We start from the raw sequence: 12382 nt of genomic DNA on the forward strand, positions 1-12382 counted from the left end.
CTTAATAACTAAGAATTAAAGTGGGTATAAGTTATTCAATAAATACTTCCTGAATTATTTTATTCTGGTACTTGGATTTTTTTTTTCCTTTTAGTCTTTTATTCACTTAATTTAAAAATATCTTTATCCTGATTTTATTCTTTGTTATTAAAATAAAATGGAAAAGACTAGAAATGTTAAATATCATTAATTGCTGCTAATGATATCCAAAACTCCTTTTAAGGATAGCTTTTCTCCACCAGTTTCTTCTGATTCTCTTTAAAATATCTGAGGAGTTAGAGTAAAAACACGTTTTTTTAACACAAAGAGAATGTTCTAACTTGACACTTATTAGGTATTTGCTAACACTTGTATATTGAGGGAGATCTTTTAACTGTGTCCTATATATCAAATGAAAGGTATTTAAACATCTTAAATAGAGCTTTTGTCTGGGCTTCATCTACTGCTATTTTTGCAAAAAGTTTCCAAGTTTTCCAGGAATATTTAAAGTGATATTTATTTAAAAACTTATTACACAAATATGCTCACTGGCACATTGTTTGATACCACAGAACTGGAAACAATTAAAAGCACATCAAATATGGATTGGTTAAATAAAAGAGAACACATACATAAACAGTGAAGTGACTCAGCATCTGGTTCAGAGTAGTGGGTTCAGAAGTCACACTAGTCCTGGGTTTGAATCCTGGCTGAACTATTTCGAACTTGTTTGATCCCAGGCAGGTTAACTTCTCTAAGCTTCAATTTCCTTCTCTGTGAAATCAGGATCATTATGCCCACCTCAATGTGAAGATTAAATGGGATTATGTATATCAAATATTTGCCATAGTACCTGGCCCTTGATAAATGTTCAACATGGCCTCAAACAATTTGGCACATGGTTGGTGTTTAATAAAATATTTGTTAAATGGTAGCAAATTTTTTAAACGTTCCATGTAATGCTACAGTAGCTGGGGAAGACAAATGATATGTTAAGTAAAAAAAGATAGTTACTATGACGTCAATTTAATTAAAAAAATTATATATATATATATGTGTGTAGAGAGAGAAAGAGTAGAAAGATAGTCATTGAAATGTAGATAATGGTTATCTCCAGATAGTATTCTGAGAGATTTTTCATTTCTATTTCATGCATTTCTTAGGTAGCCCAATGTCTCCCAGTCTTCTGGAGTCACTTATTCCTGTAAAAACCAAATGTCTTGAGTTCCTACCCCAGGTAACAGCAGGATCTATACTCTTTACCCATCCCTCCTTCTCCAGGGTAAACTTCTTCTTATATATCTGTTCACACATCAGTCCAATCTACAGTCTGTTTACTCAGTCCCTAGGTTCAACTCCTACAGCTGCTGTCTTCTTTCAGCACCTCTGCCTGGCATGTAGCCTTCATCCCTCCACCTTCATGACCAAAAACTACTACAAATACCAGGCTAGTGTGTGGTAAGTGACCTCCACTAAATTACTGGAGAGGAGGGAGGCATATGTCCACGCAGCATCTAATATGAAACAATTTAAAACAATACTAACATCTTAAAGAGAACCTTTACTGGCTGTCTTGTGCCCTAGGACTCAGCCTACCACCATTTTGCCAGGTTATGCTCCACAAGCCAAGAACTTCTCCTGTTCATTTAACCTTTCTTTTCCTGGTTCCTGGAATTTCTCCAGATTGCTCCCTGAAAATAATCTAAGTTCTTCTTTCTTTTTTGGTAAGGAAGATTGGCCCTGAGCTAACATCTGTTACCAATCCTCCTCTTTTTGCTTGAGGAAAATTGGCCCTGAGCTAACATTTGTGCCAATCTTCCTCTATTTGTATGTGGGTTGCCGCCACAGCGTGGCTTGATATGAGTGGTGGAGGTCCGCACCCATGAACCCTGGGCTGTGGAAGTGGCTCCTGCCAAGTTTAACCAATATGCCGCCGCTGGCTGGCCGCTAAGTTCTTTTTAAATGCAAAGCAATTTAATTCCCCATCCCAGATCATGCTCTGGACCCATCTTGCCTTTCATAAAAAGTTGCTGTTGGGGAACTTTTCTAAGCAAAAAAGCCGTGTATCCCTGATCTGCCTCTTCAGCTAAGCAAAGAGACAGCATAAGCAAAGTGATGATTTTCCCTTAACTGGAAATTTACTAATGATGTCTGGAATGGAAGAAAACTCAAATTCTTAGGTGTGCTAATTTCCAATCAGAGCAAGGTCTAGAGGTAATTTTTTTTGTCTGTTACAGGTATTTTCCAAATGTTTTACAATGAGTATGTATTCTTTGATAAACTAGAATACATCAAATATTATAAAAGTATTAAGTGCTGCTTATTGATGAATGACTCTAAAGTACTTTAAGTTTTTATTTCAGAAAATACTCTATATGTTAGCTCTGTTCCAGTCTAGCTCTTTGCCTTAAGCCCTCTCCCCTCACTCAATTTTCTGCCTTTTCATTTTCTTTTTTTCTCTTTGTTTGTTTGCATTTTACAGGGGTAAAAACAAAAAGCTCGTAAACGTAAAAGGGACAGGAAAAAGATACTGGTTCCAAGGTATAGAGAGATTACAACAAATTGAAACTCTGCTTGCTACAGATGAAAATTACACAAACGACTTTCTCAGTTGTGAATATTCATTTAAATGAAACCAAGCTGGAGTCAGAATTCAGAATATTGGATGTTACTTAGCATCTTCAGAAACGGGGATCTTATATATTGTAGTCGTTAGAGTTTAAATGCATAAACATATCCATATTTTCAGATCTATGGGGGTGGCTTTATATATTATATTAAATTAAAAACATTTTGGTAGAGCAGACAATGCATGCACATTCTGAAGTCTTAGACAGAGAATTTGGCAGGTCTTGACTTACAAAATTCACTACCTAGACTAGATCTGTAATAAAATAGTGTGTTAAGACTGAAATTATATTTTTGGAAATTATCTGATAAGATATGAAAGTGATAAAAGCCTCAAATTCAAATAATTTATTTGAACTTTTATTAAAGTTTTATTAAATGTAAACAAACTATTTATCATTTAGACTTTTGGTTCTTCAACTGGATAACACTGCCACCTTGTGGTAAAGACTGATTATTGAAGGTTTTGTTTAAATGCTAAAAAAAAACCTCTATTTTTTCCCTGATGGTGTATTAGCTACAGTGGGGAGAGATTTACATGGCTGATGGAGGCAATTTCATTCTGTGCTTCTAAGATGAGACAAGTTGCGTTAATAAATGTGAGAAAGAATATGCATTTTGGTGTATCCTCTTAAAATCACAATCACATAATGTTCAAACCCAACATTCTTTAAAAAGAAAAGCACAAACTAATGCTGAATGGCCTTCAAGTGATATAAATTTTCATGAACCAAAATAAAAAAGAAACTTGTTAACAGTTCTAGATCACTAAACTGTAATTTCTAATTTTACCCCTTTAAAGCATCAACCAGAAACCTAACACATGCGTCCTCCTCTAAAAAAGTAAAAAACAAATGTCATCCATCCCCACAATAAGTTATGCATATGGTTTTATTTGGAAAGCAAACATCAAAATTCATTCACCTTTTTCCTGGCATTTCAGAAAAACCAAAATGATAACTGAGTTTTCCTTATTTTGTCTCTACTTTTAGTTGTGTGACCTAAATCAAGTTACCTAACCTTTCTGAATCTCAATTTCTTTACCTGAGAAAAGGGCATAATAATATCATCTACCTCACTGGTAGTTTGATTGTTGTGGGGATTAAATGAGTTAATACAAGTAATTTGTTACTTAGAACCATGCCTGAAACCACGGGAAACATTCATGAAATTTTAGCTCTATTATTACAAGTGTATCAAGATAAAAAATGTACCTACATCTAATTTGTGTTAGTTTTGGTATAGTTCTGTGATGTGGCTTGATTTGCTTGTCATGCTAAGAAGGTGGGCTCTCTAGGTTCCATTTATAGCCAGTATATGCTGAATGGTGATTGTGCTCTATACTTTTATTTGAACCCTTCTGTCTATGGGATGGGCCTTAGGCTCTGTCCCCATTCTGGCATGTGTTAGACTTGGGAAAATTAATGTTTCTAAGTTCCAGTTTCTTTATTGATAAAATGGGGAACAACAGTACATATCTCACAGGGTTGCTTCAATGGTTAAATGAAATAATGCATATATAAAGCCCTTAGCACAATGTGAGACTCAGAACAGCCTCAACCAAGGTTCTCTGGTACATTTAAAAAGTAAGAGACTCTCCATCTACAATAATATTTATATTGGTTACAGAATATACATTGTTGAGGAAATGAGCCAACAGATACAATGATGGGAGAAGGAATTCTGCAAGGCAGGATAGAGTGAAAGGACAATATACCTCATCTCACAGATATGGGGGTGGGGAATAAGTATAATGTGTGTAAAAGGCAGGAGAGTATGATAGTAAAAGGCTTGGAAATGGAGTTGGATAAACCTGGGTCTGAATTCAGGCACTTCACCAACTGTTGGGGCCTTGGTTAGGTTATCAAATCTTTTGAACCAGTTTCCTCAGAATTGGGGTTAATAAGGTTGCTATGGGATTGAATGAGAAAATGTAAAGTGCTTCCCACTGAGCCTAGGTCATAAAATAACTCAATGAATAGTAACCACAGTTATTCTTAATTATTTGTAAAGAAATATTTTCTGCACAAGGTCCTTGAGCACCTCATTAGGACAACCCTTTTAAGCATTCTAGTTTCTATGCCTACAGAAAAGAGGTAGTAAGTTGAAGTCAGGACAGAAATAGGAAGTGAATTAGTTCAGGACTGGGGCATGGGGAAGAAAGGGTTAGGGCAAGTATCTTTGAATTGGTTGGTTAAAACAGCATGCACTCTTAGGGTGACTGCCAAGCATAATCCCTGAGACTCCGTCCAGCTTCTTGCTTCATCTTCTTAAGCTCTTGGAGAGGAGGAAACAGAGCTGTGGTGAAGTGGGCCCTGCTTTGCCCCTCCTTCACCACATGGGGGAGCACGTAGGCGCGTAGATACAGGCATTGTGACCTCATCACTATGACGCAGTGACTGTGCAAGGGGGTTAGACGGTAACAGTCCTCCGGGGTCATTTTATTCTTCCCCTCACTCAGGGCTTGTTGATGGGGAAGGGCCAGATGACAACCTGAAACAGCCAAGTCTACAGCTGTGATTGCTGGTGAGGTCAACTCCAGCAAATCGGAGGCATCAATAATCTTCTTCCGGTAGCCCTCCTTTATTTCTCCCATTCTCATCTTGATATAGGTCTACCTTGAAGTACGAATCGAGCTGAGAAAAACCAGAAACATCCTATAGCCTCCTGCCACAGCACTGTAGTCAAGGGCTCCTGTTCCATCGAGAGACTTAGTCATTGGTCAACCAGTTCTCAGCCAACCATTCTGAAGTCAACCAGTCCTCAAAACAACCAGGCACGAATCAACTGGGCATGAACCAATCAGGCATGAACCAATCAAGCTTACCACATATGAATCAACCAGGCACCAGCCAGCCAGGCACAAGTTTACTTGGTATGAACCAACTGGACATGAACCAACCAAGCACAAGCCTACCCAACACCCACCAACTGGGCATGAAACAACCGGGCATGAGCCAATCAGGAATGAGGCAACCAGGTATGAACCAATTAGGCCTGAGCCAACCAGGCCCAAGCCAATCAGTCCTCTGGCAACAAGTCATGTGCCAATCATGCGTGAACCTGTCAAGAAAGAGTCAACAGCAACCATGCCCGAGTCAAGCCGGCACAAGTCAACCAGGTAGGAAGCAACCAGGCCCCAACTACTCAGGCCTGCGTGATCCAGGCATGAGGCAACCATGCCCAAGCCAACCCAGCACAAGCCAACGAGGCATGAGGCAACCAGTCCCGAGCCAACCCAGCACAAGTCAATCAAGCGTGAGTCAACTATGCCTGAGTCCACTAGACTGGAGCCAATCAAGCACGAGTCAAACAGGCCAAAGCCAATCAAGCATGAGTCAACTAGGCCTGAGTTCCCTAGAGTGGAGCCAATCAAGCATGAGTCAGCCAGGCTCAAGCCAATCAGGCCTGAGTCAACAAGGCCCAAGCCAATCAGGCACAAGGCAAACAAGCAGGAGCCAACTAGGCCTGAGCCAACCAGGTCCGAGCCAACCAGGTTCGAGCCAAGCAGGCGCGAGGCTATCAGGCTCCCGGGAACCAGGCATGAATTCTTTCCGAATAAGACCTGCGGAGGCTCGAGACTGCCCAGAAATCCTGCGCCTAATTAAAGTAAGCTTTTTTCTCCTTATTCCGTGGCGCTTCGTGGTATTAGTTCAGGGCTGAGGGTAAAGAAGGCATAGGCTGGGTGTGAATCTTACCTCTGCTAATTATGACCCATGTACGCGACTTTCTGGAAGTTACTTAACCTCTCTAAACTTCAACTTCTACATCTAAGATCAAGATCATAGTACTATCAATATCCAAAGATGGTTGTAATGATTCATTAACATAAAATGATTACACATAAATTGCTTGACTTATAGTAGGTGGCTCAAAAAGTCATAGGGGAAATAATTCATGGAAATTTCCGGGGCTTAATGTGTTGTCTCTCCTGGGGAAATTTTGACTTTAAAAGAGGATCTTTGAAAAAAGGAATGCTGTGATACAAATGACCTGTGATAGAATTTTAGGTATTGATAGCTAAGATTTTAGAGTACGGAATCTTGTAGCTTTTAAGACCACACTCACTTGTAGAAGCTAATGACTGACTACCCAGCAAACAATATTCATCCACAACAAATTTTCCATACAGTTCTTTGACTTCTGAAGTCCATCCACAGACAGCCTCGAGGAGTCCAAGGAGCTGGATTCAAAATTTCTGATTTAAAAGTTCATTTGAATGGTTTTATTGGAAAGTAAAGGGAGCAAAGTAACAGCCGTAGTTCCTGTGATAGAGTTCTGTGGCACTCAAGGCAATCATTTATGTGATGCACAGCCTAAAGAATTCTATAGAAAAGCCAATATGAAAGCAGTAGCCTAGATTTTTAATGGAGTAAATATGTGGCTGGAACAAGGCACAGGTTATAGATAAGGAAACCTTATAAAAGAGTTTTGTAATGAAAATGTTGACATCTACTTATATATATAAATCTCGTTTAAATCAGGCCAAGTTTCTGTTCCCTTTGATTAGAGAATGTGTCTTAATGGCCAAAATAAAATAACAAAAAGTTTGCTAGTTTTCAACATATCCATCTGTTGAAATGATGCAAAGCCCCATTACAGATCTGTAAGAACTGGGTCTCTATCCTTCCATGCCTTTTATTCTATTCTATCCCTACAAGTTCCCACATCATTTCTCTAACTGGCATTAATTTGCATGATTAGATCATCAATCAGAATACTATGCCCAACATGTTAACTATTCCAGAAGTACATTTTTCCAGGTAAAAAATAATTTTAAAGTTTTTTGTAGCATAGTATCTGACACCCGGTTGGAAATTAATACATTTATTATTGAATGAGAGTGAGTCTCTCTATTTCGAAAATTTACTTTCCTTAGCTTTCCAAACAGTGCCCATTACTATCACCAAGGGAAAAATATATCACTAGACCCTCCCACTTCCGTGAACCTGTATCTGTACAGTTCCCGACCATATTTACTTCCCAATCTGCCTCATGTACCTGAATATACACTAGGAGTTTTCTGGGAATAATTTTAATGAATATTCACGGTAGAAAAATAATAGGAAAGCTAAATTACCTACTATGCATCATAGACATGAATGTAATGATTAATTAGCTTTGAGCTTTATGTTTTTCTCTAATATGCATATGTCCATTTGTCTTTACTTCTGTTCATTGCTAAGTTTGCAAAGCATTCTCTTTTTGCAAAGAAATTTTTGAGAGTTTGCCATCATAGTAATTTATTGCTTAGCTGAGTACTTTGCAGGTTTTATTTACTGTCCTGCCTCTAAAATTCTTTCAATATCCTCTGTACGCACCTGTTTCATCCTATTCTTAATCACCACATCACAGCATTATTGGGGATCTAGTTATTTCATAGCTAGGCAGTCATAACTTCTTGTTTACCAGACTTTCCATTCAAAGCCTTTTATCATGGTGGTTCTCAAAGTGTGGTTTTTGGACCATTGGTGATCCACGGATAAGAGCTGTGTACTACTACTATCTGATTTTTGTTCATTATACAAACATTGAGTGCATATTAGAGGAAAGCCACGTGATAAGTACTATAAAGGATACAAGGCTTACTGAATTATAGTCAGTGCCATCAAGCAGCTTACAAAGTCATAGGGGAGGTACTCCACACAGCAGCCCAAATGCTCAAAGCTCCATTGGGTTCTGGTTACATTGAGAATAAAATTCAAATTTCTTACTACCACTCTACAAAATCTGGCCCTTGCTATCTTCTTTATATATATTAAAAGCTTTTTTTCATTATAAATTTAATGCAATTCCAGTCAAAATCCCCAAACTTTTATGTGGAAGAATAAACATGTGAGTATTTCTAGAAAAATTCCAAAAAGAAGAATAATGAGGGGAGATGATCCCTACCACATGTTATAAAGCTGCAAGTAATTAAAATATTCTGGTAATCTATTACCATAGATGCAGAGATGGATCAATGGAACAGAATGGAGAATCCAGAAGTTCTCTTAAACATATATGAGAATGTAGTATATGATAAATTGGATATTTCAAATCAGTTAATAAAAGATGAGTTATTCAATAAATGGTGTAGGGACAATTGGGGGAGAAAGATAAAGGTGAAATTCCACCTCACTTCTTACATCAAAACAAATCAATCAATTATTAAGATTGAGAACTTAAAATAGATTGGTGGTTGCCAGAGGTGGCAGGTGGGGGGGGGGGGGGGGAAAATGGGTGAAGGTGATAAAAAGGTAAAAACTTCCAGTTATAAAATAAATAAGTTCTGGGATGTAATTAACGTATAGCATAGTGACTATAGTTAACAATACGGTAATGTATATTTGAAAGTTGCTAAGAAAGTAGATCTTAAAATTTTCATCGCAAGAAAAAAAATTACAACTTTGTGAGATGATTGATGTTAACTAAACTTACTGTGGTAATCATTTCACAATATATACATATATCTAATCATTATGTTGTACACCTTGAACTAATACAATTTCAAATTATATCTCAATAAAACTTGAAAAAATAAAATTAATAAAAAGAAATTAAGAAGAGAACAAGAGTGATTATTTTTATAATCTGAAAGTGGGGAATGCCTTTCCAAGCATGAGATCCAAACCATGAAGACTTAATTTGAATGTGTAAAAAAATCATACATTAAAAAGCCAAATAAACAAAGTCTAAAGTTAACTGGGAAAAACACCTCACAGGCATACATGACAGACTTTTCTGTACAGTTTGTGAGCTTTTTTTTTTTTACATAGACTTTGTGACATCTACCTTGAATGCTCAGAAACTCTTCGGGCTTTACTTCCTCATTTCTGGTTGTATTTATTCAAGGCTAGTTACCTAGACAATTGAGCTTCATAGAGTGAGGTATAGACGGAGTTAATCCTCTCTCTACATATTCTGTTGTTGCATGTACTGTTTTAGATTTTAATTTTCTAGATGACTGGGGTTAAGTCTGACTCACTTTTATTACTGCCCGGGACATCATGTTAATAAATGCTCAATAAAACCTTCATGATTATCATCTCAAGAATTTCTTACTAAAGCAAAAACTGAAAGTTGTCTCTAATTGACAGGAATTGGCTGCCTGTGAAAACATGCTAGATGCAGTGAAGTTAACAGCAATGGGTAAGATATTTTACGGTATTTTCAGAGCTAGAAAAAGAAACATGACATAATATATGCACACAATACTACTTGTACCTAGATATGTGGAAGCTGCTATCCTTGGTACACAAAGATGATGCCATTAATAGTATCTACATCTATAGGACATAAGTTTGATAGCTTTGTCAGTGCTCCACTATTTTATATTTTCTCCACTTTTTAGTATGAAATTGATAGAGCTTTTACATCTTTACAGCTGCAATAGACTTCAACTAATTTTCGAATTGTAGAATGAGATGTGTAATTGGTCAAAGTATAATTTAACGCCGAATATGTTGGTAGTAGCTTGATAGGATGAAATGGATAAAAGCAAAATGACTCACCTATTTTCAAGATATTTACCAGCAATATTAATAGGATAGGTTTTATGATGTTTTATGATGAATTAGAACTACTGTTTTATGGTGAATTAGAACATTTTAGGCAGAAAATATGAAAATTAAGAGAAGAGATGATTAAAGTTAGAATTCGAAATAAATTACTTGGAATTCCAAATAAATTTGAGGATCAGCTTTACCATTTCTGTGAAAAGGGATGTTGGAACTTTGATAGGGACTACATTGAATCTTTGGATCACTTTGGGTAGTACTGACATCTTAACAATGTTAAGTCTTATGTATTAACACATGATGTCTTTTAATTTATTTAGGTCTTCTTTAATGTCTTTCAGCAATGTTTTATAGTTTTCAGTATGCAAGTATTTCACCTCCTTGGTTAGACTTATTACAAGGTATTTATTTTAGGGGTTATTGTAAATGGAATTGCTTTCTTAACTTACTTTTTGGTTTGTTCTTTGCTGGTATATAGAAACAAAACTGATTTTTGTTTGTTGATCTTGTAGCCTGCAACTTTGCTGACTTCATTTATTAGCCCTAGTAGCTTTCTTTTGGATTCTTTGGGATTTTCTGTCAATAGGATCATGTCATCTGTGAATACAGATCATTTTATGTCTTTGTCTCTAATTTGGATGGCTTTTGTTTCCTTTTCTTGTTTAATAGCTCTGGCTGTAACTTGCAGTACAATGCTGAATAACAGTGATGAAATTCGGCATCCTTGTCTTGTTCTTAATCTTAGGGGAAATGCTTAGTCATTCACCATCGAGTATGAAGTTAACTTTTTTTTATAAGTACCCTTTATCATGTTGAGAAATTTCCTTCTGTTCCTAGTTTTCTAAGGGCTTTTGTCATGAAAAGGTGTTACATTTTGTTAAACGCCTTTTCTGCATCAATTGAGATGATCATGTGGTTTTTTCCCTTTGTTCTGCTAACGTGAAGTATTATACTGATTAATTTTCTTATGTTGAGGCATCCTTTCATTCCTAGATAAATCAAACTTGGTCATGGTGAATGATCCTTTTAATATGCTGTTGAGTTCAATTTGCTAATCTTTTGTTGAGAATTTTTACATCTATATTAATAAAGGATATAATTTTCTTTTCTTTTGATGTCTTTGGTGTCAGAGTAATGCTGACTTCATAGAATGAGTTACAAAATGTTTCTTCTCTTCAGTTTTTTTGGAAGAGTTTGAGAAGGATTGGTGTTAATTCTTCTTTAAAAGTTTGACAGAATTTACCAATTGGTGGTCTCTGACTTTTCTTTTTGGGGAGATTTTTGATTACTGATTCAAAGTCTTTACTTGTTAGAGGTCTGCTGAGATTTTATTTCTTCTTGAATCAGTTTAGGTAATTTGTAAGTTTCAAGAAATTTGTTCATTTCTTCTAGGTTATCTAATTTATTGGTGTACAACTCATAGTACTTACCTATAATCTTAATTTTATCTCTGAAAGGTCAGTAGTAGTACTGTTTCATTTCTGATTTTAATTACTTGGATCTTCTCTTTTTTTTTTGCTTTGCCAGTCTGGCTGCCAATTTGTTGATCTTTTCAAAGAACCAACTTTTGGTCTCATTGATTTTCTCTATTGTATTTCTATCCTCTTTTTTTGTTTATTTCTGCCCTAATCTTTATTACCTTCCTTCTGCTAGCTTTGGGCTTAGTTTGCTCCTTTTTGTAGTTCCTTAAAGTGTGAGGTTAGGTTATTTTGAGGTCTTTTTTTCTTTTTTTTAATGTAGGCATTTAAGGCTATAAGTTTCCCTCTGAGCACTGCTTTCACTGCATCCCGTAAGTTTCGTATGTTGTGTTTTCATTTTCATTCATCTCAGTTTTCTAATTTCCCTTGTGGTTTCTTCTTTGACCTATTGGTTGTTTGAGTCTGTTGTTTAATTTCCACATATTTGTGAATTTCCTAGTTTCCTTCTGCTGTTGATTTCTAGGTTTATTGTGATTGGAGAAGATACTTTGTATGATTTCAGTCTTTCAAAATTTATTAAGACTTGTTTTGTGGCTTATCATATAGGCTATCCTAGAGAAAATTCGATGTGCACTTGAGAAAAAAATGTGTATTATGTTGTTGGGAGTGTACTGTATATTTCTGTTAGGTTCAATTGATATGTAGTGTTGTTCATGTAATCTATTCTTATTTATCTTCTATCTAGTTGTTTAATACGTTATTGAAATTGAGGTATTGAAGTTCCTACTATTATTGTAGAGCTGTCTCTTTCTATCTTCAGTTCTATCAATATTTGCTTCATATATTTTGGAGCTCTGA

General features: G+C 36.2%; 1 protein-coding gene across 1 annotated transcript in view; it reads left to right on the forward strand.

Annotated features, from left to right (window-relative positions):
- The first annotated feature begins 5415 nt into the window (after nt 1-5415).
- SATL1 (spermidine/spermine N1-acetyl transferase like 1) overlaps nt 5416-12382 on the forward strand; it is a 19686-nt gene continuing 12719 nt past the window's right edge. Inside the window, exons 1-2 of the mRNA XM_046672860.1 lie at nt 5416-6216; nt 9687-9738. Coding sequence (XP_046528816.1) covers nt 5416-6216; nt 9687-9738 — 853 coding nt within the window. The remainder of the gene's footprint in view (nt 6217-9686; nt 9739-12382) is intronic.

This window comes from Equus quagga, chromosome 10, assembly GCF_021613505.1.
Source record: "Equus quagga isolate Etosha38 chromosome 10, UCLA_HA_Equagga_1.0, whole genome shotgun sequence".
NCBI lineage: Eukaryota > Metazoa > Chordata > Mammalia > Perissodactyla > Equidae > Equus > Equus quagga.